The 15,800-nt window shown below is 44.4% G+C and overlaps 2 protein-coding genes across 2 annotated transcripts in view; both read right to left on the bottom strand.

Moving 5' to 3' along the window:
• Nucleotides 1-1,445: 1,445 nt before the first annotated feature.
• LOC311342397 (extracellular calcium-sensing receptor-like) lies at nt 1,446-7,583 on the bottom strand (the record flags this gene model as incomplete). The annotated part of the gene is made up of 12 exons (XM_084467236.1): nt 1,446-1,868; nt 1,952-2,233; nt 2,451-2,644; nt 2,750-2,873; nt 2,966-3,175; nt 3,355-3,882; nt 3,978-4,166; nt 4,294-4,473; nt 4,598-4,689; nt 4,771-5,009; nt 5,210-5,437; nt 7,555-7,583. The coding sequence occupies 12 exons, from the start codon at nt 7,581-7,583 to the stop codon at nt 1,446-1,448; spliced, it is 2,718 nt and encodes a 905-aa protein (XP_084323362.1).
• A 4,769-nt stretch (nt 7,584-12,352) lies between these two features.
• The window catches only part of plch1 (phospholipase C, eta 1), a gene marked incomplete at both ends in the record, with an annotated part of 48,769 nt that continues 45,321 nt past the window's right edge, over nt 12,353-15,800 (bottom strand). The window contains 1 exon segment of the mRNA XM_084467235.1: nt 12,353-15,174. Within this exon segment, the coding sequence (XP_084323361.1) occupies nt 12,353-15,174 (2,822 nt within the window).

Below are 15,800 nucleotides of genomic sequence, written 5' to 3'. Positions count from 1 at the left end.
ACTACGTACTCGCAGACTTACGTACTTGGCAAGTCCGGACTTCGAAGTACAGACTTCCGAGGACACGAGTACGCACCTGCAATTGGAACAGCAGCGCACTCGATGACGTCACCACCTCAGCTCTGTTAACTGCTTTATGTCCTCATGTAGGCAGATAAATACTACTGAACAATATAAACTAATTATATAAAACTAAGCCCCAGCCTCTTTCATTTTAAAATAGTTTGTTAATATTTTGAATGAATATTAATGAAAAGATATCCGATGCATCCTCGGTAGAAAGGCCTCATCGAGAACACTTCCGGGTTTTACGACTGTACTCGCGTACTTGGAATTGGAACAGTACTTGGGCTACAACTGATGACGTTTCACGAGAACGCAAGTACACAAGTACACACGAGAACGCAAATTGAGAAACGGCTATCGTCGAGTTAAGCATGCATTTACGGAATGGGATTGGATTATGCACTGAATTGCGTTCTGCGCATGCTTGAGATCTTTTCCTTCTTCACCACCTACAGAGTTTGCTATGCACAATCATTCAAAAACCCCATGTTATTTCCCATAGACATTTGACCGAGGGAACCGGAGCCTCGGAGGCGGGACTTATTCTTCAGAGGTCTATTTCATTGGACAGAGTCCAAGTAGCGCACACTAGTGTATTTGCATAACCGTGATCTGATTGGCCAACGGACCCGTCGCTTCCCGAAAAGTTGAACATTTCTCAACTTTTGACGCAGGCCACGGAGCCGACTTGACGGACAGACCCACAATGCATTTCGAGAGCGCCCTATGCAATGTCAATGAGATCTGTCAACGGACGCATGACGCCTCTTGCACACTACCTCTGTCCATCGACGGATGGGGGCTTTTTGACGCATCCCTGTGTTTTCCCGGGTTGTATTACAAGGTGATTTCATTGGACAGTGCACTTGCGTATATTTACATAACGCGATTTTATTGGCTGACGGTTCCGTCGCTGCCTGAAAAGTTTAACATTTCTCAACTTTTGACGCCAGCCACGGAGCCGACCTCATGGACGTACCCACAATGCATTTCGAGGGCGCCCCATGCAAAGTCAATGAGATGCGTCCATTGACGGAGGTAGTGTGCAAGAGGCGTGACTGTAGCATGACAGCTCATTTGTATGCAATGGGCAGCAGCTCATTTGCATTAAAGCTACAGATACCAGAAACAGCACATTCTGAAGGGACTGAAACAGAGAAGAATAGCGGTAGGTGAGATTTTTTTTCCTAAAAGCTATTTCCAGCAAACAGCTTCAAAGACATGTTTTCTGGAACTCATATACTATGTTTACTTGTTGGAAAAACATCATAATATGTCACCTTTAACATTTTGCTCTTTGGAGTCTACTTTTTGTGTCCCTTGAAATCCATGAAATTAGGATTAATTTGCTGCCTACCCTTGTGTATATGCACATTTTCCTATCTGCCCATCAGCTGTTTCTTGGTGTTCCTCTCAGGCCTCAGGAGGATGATGAAGCACTTTGGAGCAAAGATACAAAGCAGCAGGCCATAACTAGAAGCCAGGATGGCAAAGATCTCCACAGCCACAGAGTACTTCCCTGGAGAGCTGATGTAGGCTGGTATGAAGGCCACCCAGACAGCACAGAAGATCAGCATGCTGAAGGTGATGAACTTGGCCTCATTGAAGTTATCAGGTAGTTTCCTAGCCAGGAAAGCAAGTAGGAGACAGAGGCAGGCTAGGAAGCCTATGTAGCCTAAGACAACTGCAAAGCCCACCACTGAACTCATGGCACACTCTAGGTTAACCTTTGACCCCTGGAAACCAAGGTTACGATGAGGCACAGGAGGGCTGAGGGACAGCCATATAGTACAGATGATCACCTAGTTTAAAAAAACACATACACCTCAATATATCTCACACACTGTAAATGTTTATGATGGCTTATGTTGTAAATAATGCTCACCTGTATGCAGGTGAAGAAACAGACACTGCCTCTCTGCTGGCCAGGACCAAACCACTTCATCAGGCCTCCAGCTCCTGGCTGAGCTGAGCGGAAAGCAGCCAGGACCACTATGGTCTTCACCTGAAGGCAGGAGACGCAGAGGACAAAGCTGATCCCGAAAGCTGCCTGCTGTAGGCGGCAGGACCACACGGAGGGACGACCAATGAACACCAGCGCACACAGGAAGCAGAGCTTGAGTGACAGGAGGAGCAGGAAGCTCAGTTCTGAGTTATTTGCACGCACCTGGAGGTGGATTATGAGAAACAACATGGTTAACATGAAGTAAAACGATTGGTCCAAGGTAAAACATGGAAATGGAATATGAGAGACAACACGGTTAACATGAAGTAAAATGATTGATCCAAGGTAAAACATGGAGGTGGAATATGAGAGACAACATGGTTAGCATGACTAAGTTATTGTTTCAAGGTAAAATATTGATTATGCACTGAGTCCTCACCACAGGAGTGTTATGGTAGCACAAAAAGATGACAAAAACAGCTGTAGTGACCACAACACCAGACACAGCTCCAGTTGTCAGGACGATTCCCATTGTCTCATTAAAAGACAGGAAGTCCACTTTGCGTGGAATACAGGCAGTGTGTGCAGTATTGGACCAGAACTCAACAGGACATTGCCTGCACTGATGGGAACCTGAGAGGGTCATACAGAAAAGGCAATGGGAAAAGACATTAACCTACACTATTGTGCAGTAGAATTTGTTTCCTGAAACACACCAATTGCGTTTTTGTCCCTTACCAGTCACATTGCTGACCTCTCCATCAGTACAGGGGATACAGTCAAAGCAGCAGACAGGCTCTCCTTTCCTATTGGCTCTTCGGGTTCCTGGGGGGCAGCTCTCACTGCATACAGAAATAGGCACCTAAAGAATTAAATTAACTCAATGAGTCACGTGTTAATATTTGATTGTTATTGTATCATTTTCCTGTTTAAGATGGCTGTCACTTTGACTACCTGACTGGAGCCTGTAGTCCACTGAATAGATGTTTTGTTCAAGTGTAATTCCAAGCCATCCACTCGACCAATCAGAACTAGTTTCAGTGACCCATCAGGGGTGGTCTTCCAGTTGACCAGGTCATAAGCAGCTGGGATGTCGGCTCCTTGGAAGAAGAACTCCTCCCCGTTTGGAGTAGTGAAGTTCACCTTGTTCAGGTGCTCTAACAACTAAGAACAACAAATGGTCATCAGTAGGATAACCTAGTTTGATAAAAACTTTATCGAGACCTATTTCAAATAAAATTAAATAGTATGCGAAACAAATGTGCCCAAATTTTACAGCCTCATCCATCTAATTTTAAATCCCCACACTATGAAAATCATGCTTGGTGTCAAGTTTATTATACCTCTTTATGTGTAATGTTATAAGGTGAGCTACAGGTAGAGCTGTTGTCTCTTGGGGAATTGTCTTTATCTGGGCATGACAGAAGGCTGTGCAGAGCGTGGGCTGCAGCATACACAGCCAGGTAGGTATTATATGCGACCCTTAAGTGGGTAGTGTCAGTAAAAATATTCTGTACGCCCTCAAGTGTCTCTCTGCCACTGCACAGCGGTATGGAAGCTGACAGTGGAGACCTGTTGGCATGAGAAGCAGTCGAGATATTTGTAGTTGAACTGTCAGACATGGACTGAGGATTTGACAGTGTCATTGAAAGGCTACATTCAAACTCCTTTTCCCAGAATTCCCGTAGAAGTAAATCGGCAGGGCGATTTGAGGGTTTTAATCCCTGGAGGAAACTTTTAAATCCTGGTATCCTTGCACTTCGAATAGCAACACCTAACACACCATTTGCCACATTCAAAATGGCAACATTTTGTAAAAGATCACTGCTAGTACTCCAACCCTCACTGGCTAGGAACTGTCTATCAGTCACCTACAAAGAGAGAAGAGAACGTCATTCAACAAACAGAAAATTATGAAGCATTTCTTTTCACAAATTTATTTGGATATTTCATATTAGCCTCTCACGTTTCTCTTGGCCAGTTGAAGAAGCAACTCCCTCACTTCTGTGTACCAGGCAAAGATCAGTATCACTCTTGCAGTCGATTGCTGAATAGTTGTGGCTGCACGTTTTGCATCTTCCTCAATAGTCTCCCTGCTTAGAGTTTCTAGAAACGCCAAACACACCCCTGATCCCTCAATCTCTTCCTGAAATGTCTGAAAATAGCAAGAAAGCTGAATATATCAAATGATATTCTCAAATTATCAAGGATTCTTATCAAAACTTTCTATAACATTGATACAAATAAAACATTTTCTAAAAAGTAATAATAAAAGTAATAACCTGAATTGCCAGATGACCATAGTCATTGTTTAAAATAACTGCTCCAATCCAAGTCCAGTTGAAGAGTATTACAAGTCGTGCCATGGTCTTAGCCTGGTAGACGTCACTGGGAATGGTCCTGAAGAAGTTAGGAAACCGATGTCTGTCGCTAAGACAGGGACAGCTAGCAAGGTAGCTAATCTTAATGGGTGAAACATAAAAGGTAGATAGCATAGACTTGAATCAATTGTTGAAGTAAACTGTCATAATCAAACTCGAAAATAGAATTCATTGTTCCTCCTATATTATTGATGGTGAAACTCACTACTGGAACAGAGAGAGAGGCCAGTGTCCTAGACAGTATTATTGCTGTTGTAGAAGAAGGCGCACCAATGATCAGCGGTACAGACGGGCCCCCTGATGCATATAAAGTACAGACAGAAAATCATTCAACAATACATGAGGAGGAGACCTCATCATACCAATCTGTCATTGTACCTCTCATAGCTGAAGATGGTCCAGATACATTTGATTGTGGCAGGATGGCTGTGGAGTCACAACTCTCCCTCTGTCCCCCAACCAGTGAGAATGCTCCATGCAGCACCCAGGGGTGTAGGCCACAGCAGTCAAGGATTCGGAAGTTCAGCTTCACACCAGGCAGAATGACAGGGTTTCTGTTGATTTCTTTCACTGCAAACTCCATGGCATAGGCAGCCTTCAGTGTCTCTACCTCCAACCTAATAAGACCGGGAAGAAGTTAAATACAGTAGAAATAAGGAGGGATCAATAAAGTATTCTTGTAGAGCATTCTTCAGATCAATGCCCATAATTCTGTAGTCGAAGAAGAACAGACAGATTCTCAGCATATATCTGATTGATGAATGTATAAACAACATTTATTAAACATTCAATTATACAACGTGATAAGTGCCTTTACCCAGTGCATGGATTGTAGAACGGAGACTTAATGAATTCCTGGGCTATAAACGACGGTTTGTAATGAATGTTAAAGAGCCCTCCGATGACAACGTCTCCATCCTGACCCTGGTTTAACTCCTGCACTCTTGGGCCCCAGCGAGAACACATGGAGGTCTGCACCCCCTCCAGACCCACCCTGAGCCCCACATCCCTGCTCACCATCACAACAAGAAGCAGGGAGGGAGCCCTGGAGGACCACGCAGTCAGGAGCAGAGACACCCAAGACATGGGCGGACCGGTTGTCAATAACATCAAGGAGCACTACTGAGACTGGAGACTCAATGTCAAATTATGTCAACTATGATTTTAACTTAAATGCAGAGTGTAGAAAAACTGTTTGCAGCAGATGTATATCATAATAAAAAATATTGGATTAGGTTATATAATCGATGCCTAAAGCCCAACGAAGAGAATGCCACGAAATAATAATCTCACAATTCAGTACAAGCAGATTCATTCTTACCCCCAAACAAACAAAAAAGTGTTAAATCTTTTGCTGAATTAGACATGGCAGGCAACCGTAGCTAATGTAACATACCCTGAGTCTCTATCAACCCTAACTGCTGAGCTGGGTTTTATAAATGTTGGGAAGCATTGTGCTGGAGGCTTGGAAAACAAGATGACATTCATGTCGTCTAGCTGTGAAAACCACTCCCTTCAGAAGCTAGAGATCATCAATAATTTATCTTTGAGTCCTTAGCAATTAGAATAAGCCATTTAGGCTTTTTTTTGTGATCAGTATTGTGTTGATAATAAAGTGAGTAACTCAATAATTGTGTGTGACCAGTAGAAAATCAAATTTCAAAATAATAATTGAATTTGCTTTCTGCTATTAATAAAGTATATCTTATCTGAAATGTGCATCATGGTGCCTAATCCTCATTATTTTATTGATGATGTGTTCATATCTACACTATATTAACTTGCTGCTTCCCTTGGTCTGATGGAGTTATGAGTCCCATTTGTTAGCACCTACAAGTCACAGTAGAGTGGGCCTGTAGTATGAAGCGATATTAAGCGATATTCATCAACTTTCAGCTCAAGAACTTTCTAGCCCCATAATATTTCCCAATGCATTTGCCGTTAGTGATCCCATTTTAATGATTGTTGAAGTAAAACCAGTTCTCTGAATCCATACAGTTTTTCATCAGCAACACCGGAAATGGAATGCTCTTAACCATGCTACTAATAGGGCTTGTACATTTTGACCCCACATGGCATGGTGTTTTTGTTATCGTTTAGTAATCATCTGTCAATATGGGGAGACATAGTTCCACCTTACTTCAATTTATTTAGGAATTTACACTGTTACAACTCTCGTGTCTCGAGTCATGTAGACGCCCTATACGCGGCTTCCTGACTCCACAGCACTTTAGGCCGGCAGTTTCAGTGTTCTTCAGGCATCGGGAGTGATATTTACCCCACTAAACCATCCTCCCAATACGGATCCCGGCACCCATGTGCCGATTCTCTGATGCCATTTCACACCACGTCATAGTGTGCTTAAAGCACCAGGAGTCAGGCCTTAAGGCCGCCTCATACCCCCGGATCCGGATGAAATTCGTCCGTCCGTACTAAACGTTAGTGGTGGCTCGTTCACGAACGAATCAGTTCGAACGAACGACTCTTTAAAACGAACGAACCGACCTGATTTGCCGCTCACGTTCGTCGTGGTTCGTCTCGTTTGTTCGCCGAGACTCGACTCCCAGCTCCACCCACTAGTTGCTGAGTCGCGCTGACTCGCGAGTCGCCGTTCGTTCACTGACTGTGTTTAGTGGTGAAGACTCGAGGACTGAGAAGTCACGAGTCAGCCGGGCAACAACATCCCGATTCCGAACATGAAGCGCTCCTCAGCTAAAAGGAACTTAGTTAATGTTGTGTTGATTGATGACCGTTTGCACCATTGCATGATCGTGATTCGTTTGAGAATGAGAACGAGAGAGACGCTGAGTCTGACTGACTTGGCTGAGAACGTGCATTCGCGATTCGTTTGAACGAGAACGAGGGAGGAGGCGAGTCTGACCGACTCAGTGACTGAGAATCATGATTCACCGCTACCGGAAATGCGAACGAACGAACGAACGAACGAACTACTCTTCTTGGCGAACTGACCGACGCAAACTGATTCTTTAAAACGAATCATGAAATCCACCACTACTAAACGTCTCTGGGCCTACCCTTCATACCTTCGTTTCAGCGTTGTTATGGATGTTACGCAAAACAACCTCTAGGGGGCAGTGACTGTCGTGTATAAAATGACCGGCATCGACAATCGCAAACATGGTAGGCCATGGTAGGCCTGACCTTTCCCTAAGATGAAGAAACTCTATCATGATGGGGGTTGTCTCGAGGGGTCGCTGAATGGTTTGAGGAGTATACAAATTATGTGATACAGATGTGATGGCCTTCAAACTCACCAGATCTCAACCTGATCTACCAACTGTTGAAGAAACAATAGAAAATGAAAGGGAACAAATTAAAGCCCTTGGCTCAGAGCTGAGACAAAATAATTGGTTCCTGTTGAAATTTATGGTTAGATTTAGGGAGGAAATGAACACTATTTGAGATGATTGTCATAGTTGAAAAAATTATATAGTTTGATATTATTATAGATATTATTTAAACCTGTCAAATAAATCTTACCAGAGAGTTCAGACTCAACAGCCTTGGGAACTTTTCCTCTACATGGCCAATCAGAGCACAGCAAGTTTACCACATGGAACAAACACTGTGCAACATTGCCTCTGAGCTACGTGACAGCACGCTCTAGCTGACATGGAAACTAACACAGCTGAGATACGCAATGCTGCAGGTAAACAGTTCGGGACATTTGGAAAACATTTGGAAAAAAAAAAGATAACAAGTCAGTTATGGCTACAGTAAACTAGTCATTCCTCAGAGGATCCATCAGGGAGGAGATCTGGGTGAGAGCCACAGGTGCGCTTGTTTCTTACCTGAATTGCCTTTAATTTCCAGGCAATTACACACAATTATACCCTCATCAAGTTGCATCACAGGTGGGAAAGGGTGTGTGTCCTTGAATACAAAACATGTTTTCATGTTGCATTGTTTCAATGTTTTTCAGTCAGCAACAGGTCAATGGAATAGAGCCAATTATTGATTCATTATATTGTTGTGATTGGTGGAAGCCTGGGACAGCTGGTAACCAATCAGTAGATTCTTTCTTCAGGGTTTGGCCTGTTTTACATTGGCTATGGTGTCATTCTTAGCTATGGTGTAAAAAGAGCAACGTTATGTTCTAATAACCTTATGTACTCTTGTGATTTGATCGACGTTCATATTAGAAATGTAAAATCCTTGCAACAGCCAAATATATAACGACAATATAAATATAACAATTTTAATATTTATGAAATGCTCTACTCATTTTTTTCAAATGATATAACGAATTGTACCAATAATGAGTGAGGCAAGGAGACGGTTGCAATGAATTGATCACCAAGACCAGTATGGCCTTTCCATGCCAGGCTTCCTCAATTGAGCTACACTCAATAACATATCTACAGTCTCTAGAACTGTAATGAAATACCATTGTTAAGCAGCCTGTACATTTGAAATGTTAAGTAGGCCTAACCCCAGGGTCAGAGCATATTCCCTGGCCCCTGGAGGGTTGCTGGTTCCATCCTCGATGAACTCTGGCTAATAGGCATGGGTTCCTCTTTCTAACTCGTTCCCACAAGCTAGTTGGTTGCATGGAAACGTGTTATTGTTCTATTATGTTATTTGTCGTTCTGAACTTGACAGAAAGGAGTAGCTGTGCTACCACCCTCTAGTGGACTCTAGTATAAGGTAGAGCCAATGTTATCTGCAATAATAAATACAATCACAACGGCAGAAGTGCGTCAAGAAATTACATTTGTGTATGTGTTTATTGTAAAATAAGGATTCACTTCAAAACATATTCTTGTTCACAATGATTTATCATTGCTCATCTGTAATTGATAAAGGGCATATGTCCAATGAAAATACTTTAAACGTGTTACTAGCTAAAAAGGAGTTACATCGTGGCCATTTTAAAAATGATGTAGATATCAAATATACATTGGGAAATGTCATGCAACAGAATAAATTCAAAGGACAATTTTTGTCTTTATATATTTTACCTTCTTTGAAGCTTAACTGGTGCAGGAAAACCAGTTAGTAAAAGCATTTACTCAGATTGAGTATTTATTAATAAATAATTTTATTTATTAATAACTATTTTGTTACAGTGTTTTGCAGTGTTGATTAATCATAATACTCACATACTACAATACAATCAATCAAATTAAATACCTAGGTCATGTCATATCCAATGACTGGACTGATGACAAAAACCTTTACAGACAGTGCTGTAAAATTTATTCTCAAGTTAACATGCTTATAAGGAAGTTTTCTATGTGCTCTAGTATGCATAGGCTCAAAGTAGCATACAATGATGCAATGAGGTTGCTGCTTTGTGTCCCTAGGTGGCATAGTGCCAATTATTTGTGCCAACCTGTGAGGCACTCTTAAGACAACTGATGTTTAGTTTTATGTGTCGCCTGGACAAGTCAGAGAACCAAATAATTGAAGCCCTAGTCAGCCCTCTGAAAAGCTGCTATAGATTCACTTCTAGGTTAAGATGGCATTGGTGCAATAGCCTGTATATCCTATAGGCTAATATGCAATTTTCGTACCTCTTTTTTATACTACTTATATTATATGATGTGTTATATGGACCTGTGTCAGCAATAAAGCTTTATTATTATTATTTTTATTTTATTATGGAAATTATTAAGTCATTATTTGGTCTGTTTTTGATTGGTTTGATGTACTTCAGACATTGTTCAGCAAACTATCCATCTGTTTCCATTTTTTAATTTGGCCATCAGCTGTTTCTTGGTATTTCTCTCAGGCCTCCGGAGGATGATGCACAGCACCAGGCCATAACTAGAAGCCAGGATGGCAAAGATCTCCACAGCCACAGTGTACTTCCCTGGAGAGCTGATGTAGGCTGGGACGAAGGCCACCCAGACAACACAGCAGATCAGCTGATGAGCTTGTCCTCATTGAAGTTATCATGTAGTTTCCTAGCCAGGAAAGCAAGTAGGAGGCAGGCTAGGAAGCCTATGTAGCCTAAGACAACTGCAAAGCCCACCACTGAACTCAAGGCACTCTAGGTTACCATTTGACTCCTGGAAACCAAGGTCGCGATGAGGAAACGGAGGGCTGAGGGACAGCCATACACATGCACATTCATGCACACACACAAACATGCATGTACACACATTCAAGCACACACAGTATTATTACACATTCAAATTAAACCTTTCCAGAGTGCTTGAAAAACAATGCTAGAATGACCCCAAGCACACACACATCCTTGTGTGTGTGCAAGGATGTGTGTGTGTGTGTGTGTGTGTGTGTGTGTGTGTGTGTGTGTGTGTGTGTGTGTGTGTGTGTGTGTGTGTGTGTGTGTGTGTGTGTGCTTGTAAGTAAACAACATATAGATAAGTAAAAAGTGGGTGTCCTTTCTGTTCCGGGCAAATAAACATTGATTGATAAATGCTTAATACTATACTTGTTTTGATCCTATAGTATTACATCAGACCGTTCCCTACATTAGGGGAATTCATGACTACAACCCCAGGTGTGCCATTAGTAGTCTGACTATCAAAATAATATTACAAGCAATTAAAACCAATTACACGCCCTGAACAGAGGAACTCTAGAGGAAATTATGTCCAAGTTCAAGCTTTGTTTTTTCTGCCAATTAGTTATCTATTCTAATTATAAGCAGATTGTATTTTCCAATTTTAAATTGAGTTTTAATTGGCGTAAAGCTATCCAGTTGGTTATTCATTAGGTATTAGTAGGATTGTATCACATTAAATAAATTATAACATTTGATATAATAACATATAGCCCACCATTCCCATGGTTGTCATAATAAAGACTTAAAATAATTTATATTCTAAATTTGTGTATGTATTTATGACATTCTTTTGCAAAGGACAATACAGACAAGGATACATCATTGTTTTCCTCAAATCAAGTGATTTGATATTTTATTGCATTTGTAGGGAAATGCCCATAGTACTCTAATGAGTAATAATACACAGACGATAGGTCCAACACTGAAAAAAATATTACAAAAAACTGCAGCTTCGCCCAGTCTAAAACTCTGTATTTGCTTCCTGCGTCTCCTGTATGCGTATCTATACCTCATACCTTATACCTCAATGTAGTGTTATATACAAGTCAAGTTACCACTTCCAAGGATTGACGTATTTATGCAGTCAGTATCAAAGTAATTATAAAAATACAATGATTAATACAGTGTTTTTGATTCCTACGTAAAAATGAACATACTATAGGCAAGCAAGTCTATGTACTGTATTGCACCTAATGCAAGCAAGTCTGTGTCTTTATTTCACACATTGTTCCAGGTTATTCTAGACGGGCAACGCAACATCAACTGAATAGGTTTGTGCATAGTCATGCTCGAGATGTCCAGTCTACATGCAGAAAACTAAAACATTTGCAGGCCATTCTTAACAAGAAACCGTCGCCAAATCAATTCTATCATGGGAAACAAAACTGAAATATTTACACACAGCCAGTATATATCTAGAAATAATACTGAAAAGGAAGACTTGAAGGAGATCTTTGATAAAATAGACCCCGTTATGTAAAAGTGTCTGTTTGAATTTAATTCACATTCAAAAGATAGAAGGGTCAAGAAATCTGCTTCAACAGTACAGACGATCTGACAGTACATCACACAAACAGAGCGAACAGTGTTGTGCAGTATTCTAAAATGCATTTCAAAGTACTTTCACAGACCAAACAGGACACAGACAATAGGCTACATTGCCACGACAGTTGGCGCCATGAAAACTCCCACTTTATTGAACTGTGGTCATCTCATACAGGAAGTACATGCTTTCTGGTCCAACCATAACACACTGTACATACCACCAGCTATATTGTACAAAGGATACACTTTAGAATAAGGAAACCTAAAAGTGTGTGTGTGGATGAGGATTTCCGGTGTAATTGCACTTCCTTCAAGTATGTACGTGTCCACCTCTTCTTCTCATTCCCGCAGGTGTTGGCGCTACAATCTGAGCAGGAAGTACACCTCGGGCTCCGTTGAGGCGTAGGAAGATTCCACCGGCGTCGGATGTGAGTAGTTACCATAGTACCCGTCCCCGTAGCGGTCGGCATATCCCTGCTGCAGCGTGGCACAGGACCCCTCCGGCAGACCCCTGTCCTCCAGCTGCCCCAGGTACCCAGCGATGTAGGAGCCCGTGGAGTGCCTGTTTGCTGCCGGTGTCTGCGACACGGGTTTGCTGCGCAGCACCACCCCGCCGACGCAACCACCGACGCCGCCACCACCGCCACTCCCGCCGCCGCTCCCGCCGTTGCCCCCCGGCTCCGACCGCGGCTTGAGCGCCTCCTGCTGCCTCTCGCGGGCGCGGCTGTTGATGTGGCGCACGCGGCTCTGGCTGCGAGAGGACAGCCGGCGGGTGAGTGGTGGTGGCGAGCCGTCCACGTCCACGCCGTGGGCGGAGGACACGGCCGTGTCCCGGGGCTGCGGTGGAGAGGGCGGTCGCTGGGTGGCCTGAAGCGGTTGTGGAGGCTCCGTCCCGGGAATGGACTCTTCGCACTCGACGACGTCGAGGTTCAACAGCCTGCGTAGCTGCTGGGTCAGAGGGTCGGAAGACTGTGCTGGGGGCGCGGGGCGCCCCAGTGTCCCCATCCTCTTGCGGTCCCTCATGTGGGGGGTGATGAAACTGCGGCTGATGATGTGGTATTTACTCTGAAAGTTGCAGGAGATGTCCTCCGATGTCAGGTCTCCCAGGGATTTGGATTTGCTGGGACCGGATGCCTGGCCGCTCACTGGGCCAGACTGGGGAAGTGATGGGAACAGCTCTAAGCACGGCTCTGAGGGAGGCCGTGTGGCGTCAGGCCGACACCGCTGCGTGGCGTTGAGATGGGCACACACTTCCCGTGGAGAGGAGGTTTGTCTGGGTGTCTGCAGTTGGCTTGGACTCGTGAAGTTGATGTAGTGAGATTCAGGCGTGTAACAGTCCGTATCCAGCTGGCCGTGTGCCCCGTCGAAATAAGGGGTGGGCGAACACATGGCTCTTTCTCTGGAGAGAACGCGAGATACCACTGACTTGGCAGGGAGAATCTCAGAGGCAGAAGGGCTGCTCTGGAAGTGTCCTACCAACTCCCTCTCTATTGTGTTGCCTGTCTCCCTGTGGAAGCCATTCATGCCATTGCTGCCATTGTAGTTTCTCTGTTTAGCAAAGTCTTTGTTGTTGTTGACGTAGGACTCTGGTTTACACTGCGGAGATGGGTAGCTGTTCTGGCGAAGGGGACTCTGTGTCATTAAAATTTGAGAATTGTTTGACCTTTGATAAAGGGACGGCTGGGAGTTTGAAACAAGCTGGCTGTGTTGCGGCTGCTGAAAATAAGGTTTGGACACAGGGGAGGAATGTTGAGAATATTGAGATTTGTGTGGCGAGCTTTGGTGAGCGTTATAAGAGGATGTAGGCGGTATCTGGGGCAAACGGTGCAACTGAGCCGAGTCGTTGTTCTGATAGATAGCGTGACGTTTCGTCGGGCTGGTAAGCACGTGGACATGCCGTGAAGGGGGCAGCATTCTTTCCAGAGGATCCTCGTCAACGTTTATCTCCACCTCCTTATAACCACACCCAGCCATGTCGCGGGAAAACTGTGACGTGGGACGATCCACAGAGTAGCCGTTGTAGCTACATGCCGCCCCGTGGCCCGGTTCTAGGATGGGGCCCGCTGGGTCGTACACCTCTTCATACACACTTTCCTCTACCTCCAGAGGATGGCCTCCGCTCTCTTCCTGGTCAACACACCGCCCCATGCCGCCCTCTGTCCCCAAACCTCGGGACGCCTTGGTCGGGGAGGAGCCCATGCCGTTGGGAGTGCTTCTCATGTCCAGGGCCTGGAAATTAACGGTCTGTTTCTTCAGATTGTACACAGAGGTAGGGGACAGCACCTCCTCATCGAGAATGGTGTAAACCTCCTCCTGCTCCGTCGTCTCGGGGCTGTGGAAGGAGGACGGAGCAGGAGGTGCAGGTGGGTCAGCCTGGGAGATCTTCCGGGGTGAATAGAGTCTTGTATTTGGAGAGTCAGACTTTTGAGCCTTTTGAGGACTGATTGGACCTTTTATGTTGTTTTGGCCATTTGATGAACCCATGCAAAGAGGAGACATGTACTCCTGCAACCCTTTGTGTGGGATGTTGGACTGATTCGGAGTGCTACAATTTTGAACGGAAAGGTTGAGGAAGCCATTAAGCCTGTGATGTTCACTTTTCGTTCCACCATTAGAGGTGGTCGAATGATTGCTTTGATCAACAGTGTTGTCAAATTGACCAATCAGAGCGGAAATGGAGCCACGGGTGTCGTTCTCGTTGCCTAAGGATACAGCGTAGATGAGCCTCGAGATGGTACTGTCCTGCAGGGAGTTGGGGCTCCGCAGATTGGAGCGGTCCATGTTCACCGGGCTCAGGGGAGTCCCAGAGAAGGGGGCGGAAGAGGAGGACGAGAAGGTGGTGCTAGGTGCTACTGTGTAGGTGGTGCTGTCCGAAGACGTCTCCATCTTTTGCCGCCTCCTCTGAGAGCCCCCAAACGGTGACCTCCCGCACATCCTCTGTGTCCCTGGGAACCCGCACCCCAGCATCTTCCGTTGATTGGGAAGATCCTGTGATTGTTCTTCTCTGCTTCTTCCCTCCTCTTCACCGATGACAAGATGAGAGGTGTCTACTGATTTGCTGCGCTGTGTGATTCTATCCGTGCATGTCTTTGAAGGGGCTGAGAAGCTCAGTTGATCCGTGGCGGACGATTCGATGAGGAGACCCACAGACGTAGACCTGGGCCGGTCTAAGGGACTCATTCCTGTTGACAGAGAAGAGGCAGTGTAATGAGCGAATGCTTACGTTGTACCAATAAACAGAGAACACCAAGCCAAACAACAATGAACAAACTGTAGCCTAGCCGACAGCAAAGCACTTGCAATACACAGACAAATGGAATGTACCACCAAGTACAACTGTGGAAGGGGGGCTTGGGAAATGAAGTTGTGAAGGCAAAAAACAGAAGCATCCAAACAGTGAACCATTTAGGAAAGGCATGGTCGGATGTTCATTTTGGCCGAGTGGGGGGTAAAAAAAACTGCACGACAAAAATTGATTCCCCAAATGGCAGCAAAGTACCAGACACAATACATTGGATGGATGATTCACCAACCTCCAAGTAATAGGTGTTTTAGATTACCTGCAGGCAAATCCTAGTCAGAGCTCTACTACAAAGAAGCAGGGTGAAGAGGGTGAAGAGGGGACAGAAAAAGCAAGTTAACGTATAAGGGAGCGACACTACCTTCAGTCTCCAGGTGATCAACGATGAAAGGTTAAAAGTGAAAGAGTGCAGACAGGTCAAGCAAAATGCAGTTGAAAACATTGTAGCGGTAAAGACAAGGAAGACACGAGGCATTGACAGACCGTATTAGGTATCAATCTTTTCTA

The sequence above is a fragment of the Micromesistius poutassou genome (genome assembly GCF_964030765.1).
Source record: "Micromesistius poutassou genome assembly, chromosome: 4".
NCBI lineage: Eukaryota > Metazoa > Chordata > Actinopteri > Gadiformes > Gadidae > Micromesistius > Micromesistius poutassou.
Note: the sequence above shows the minus strand (reverse complement) of the source record. Positions and strands in the feature narration are given on the sequence as shown.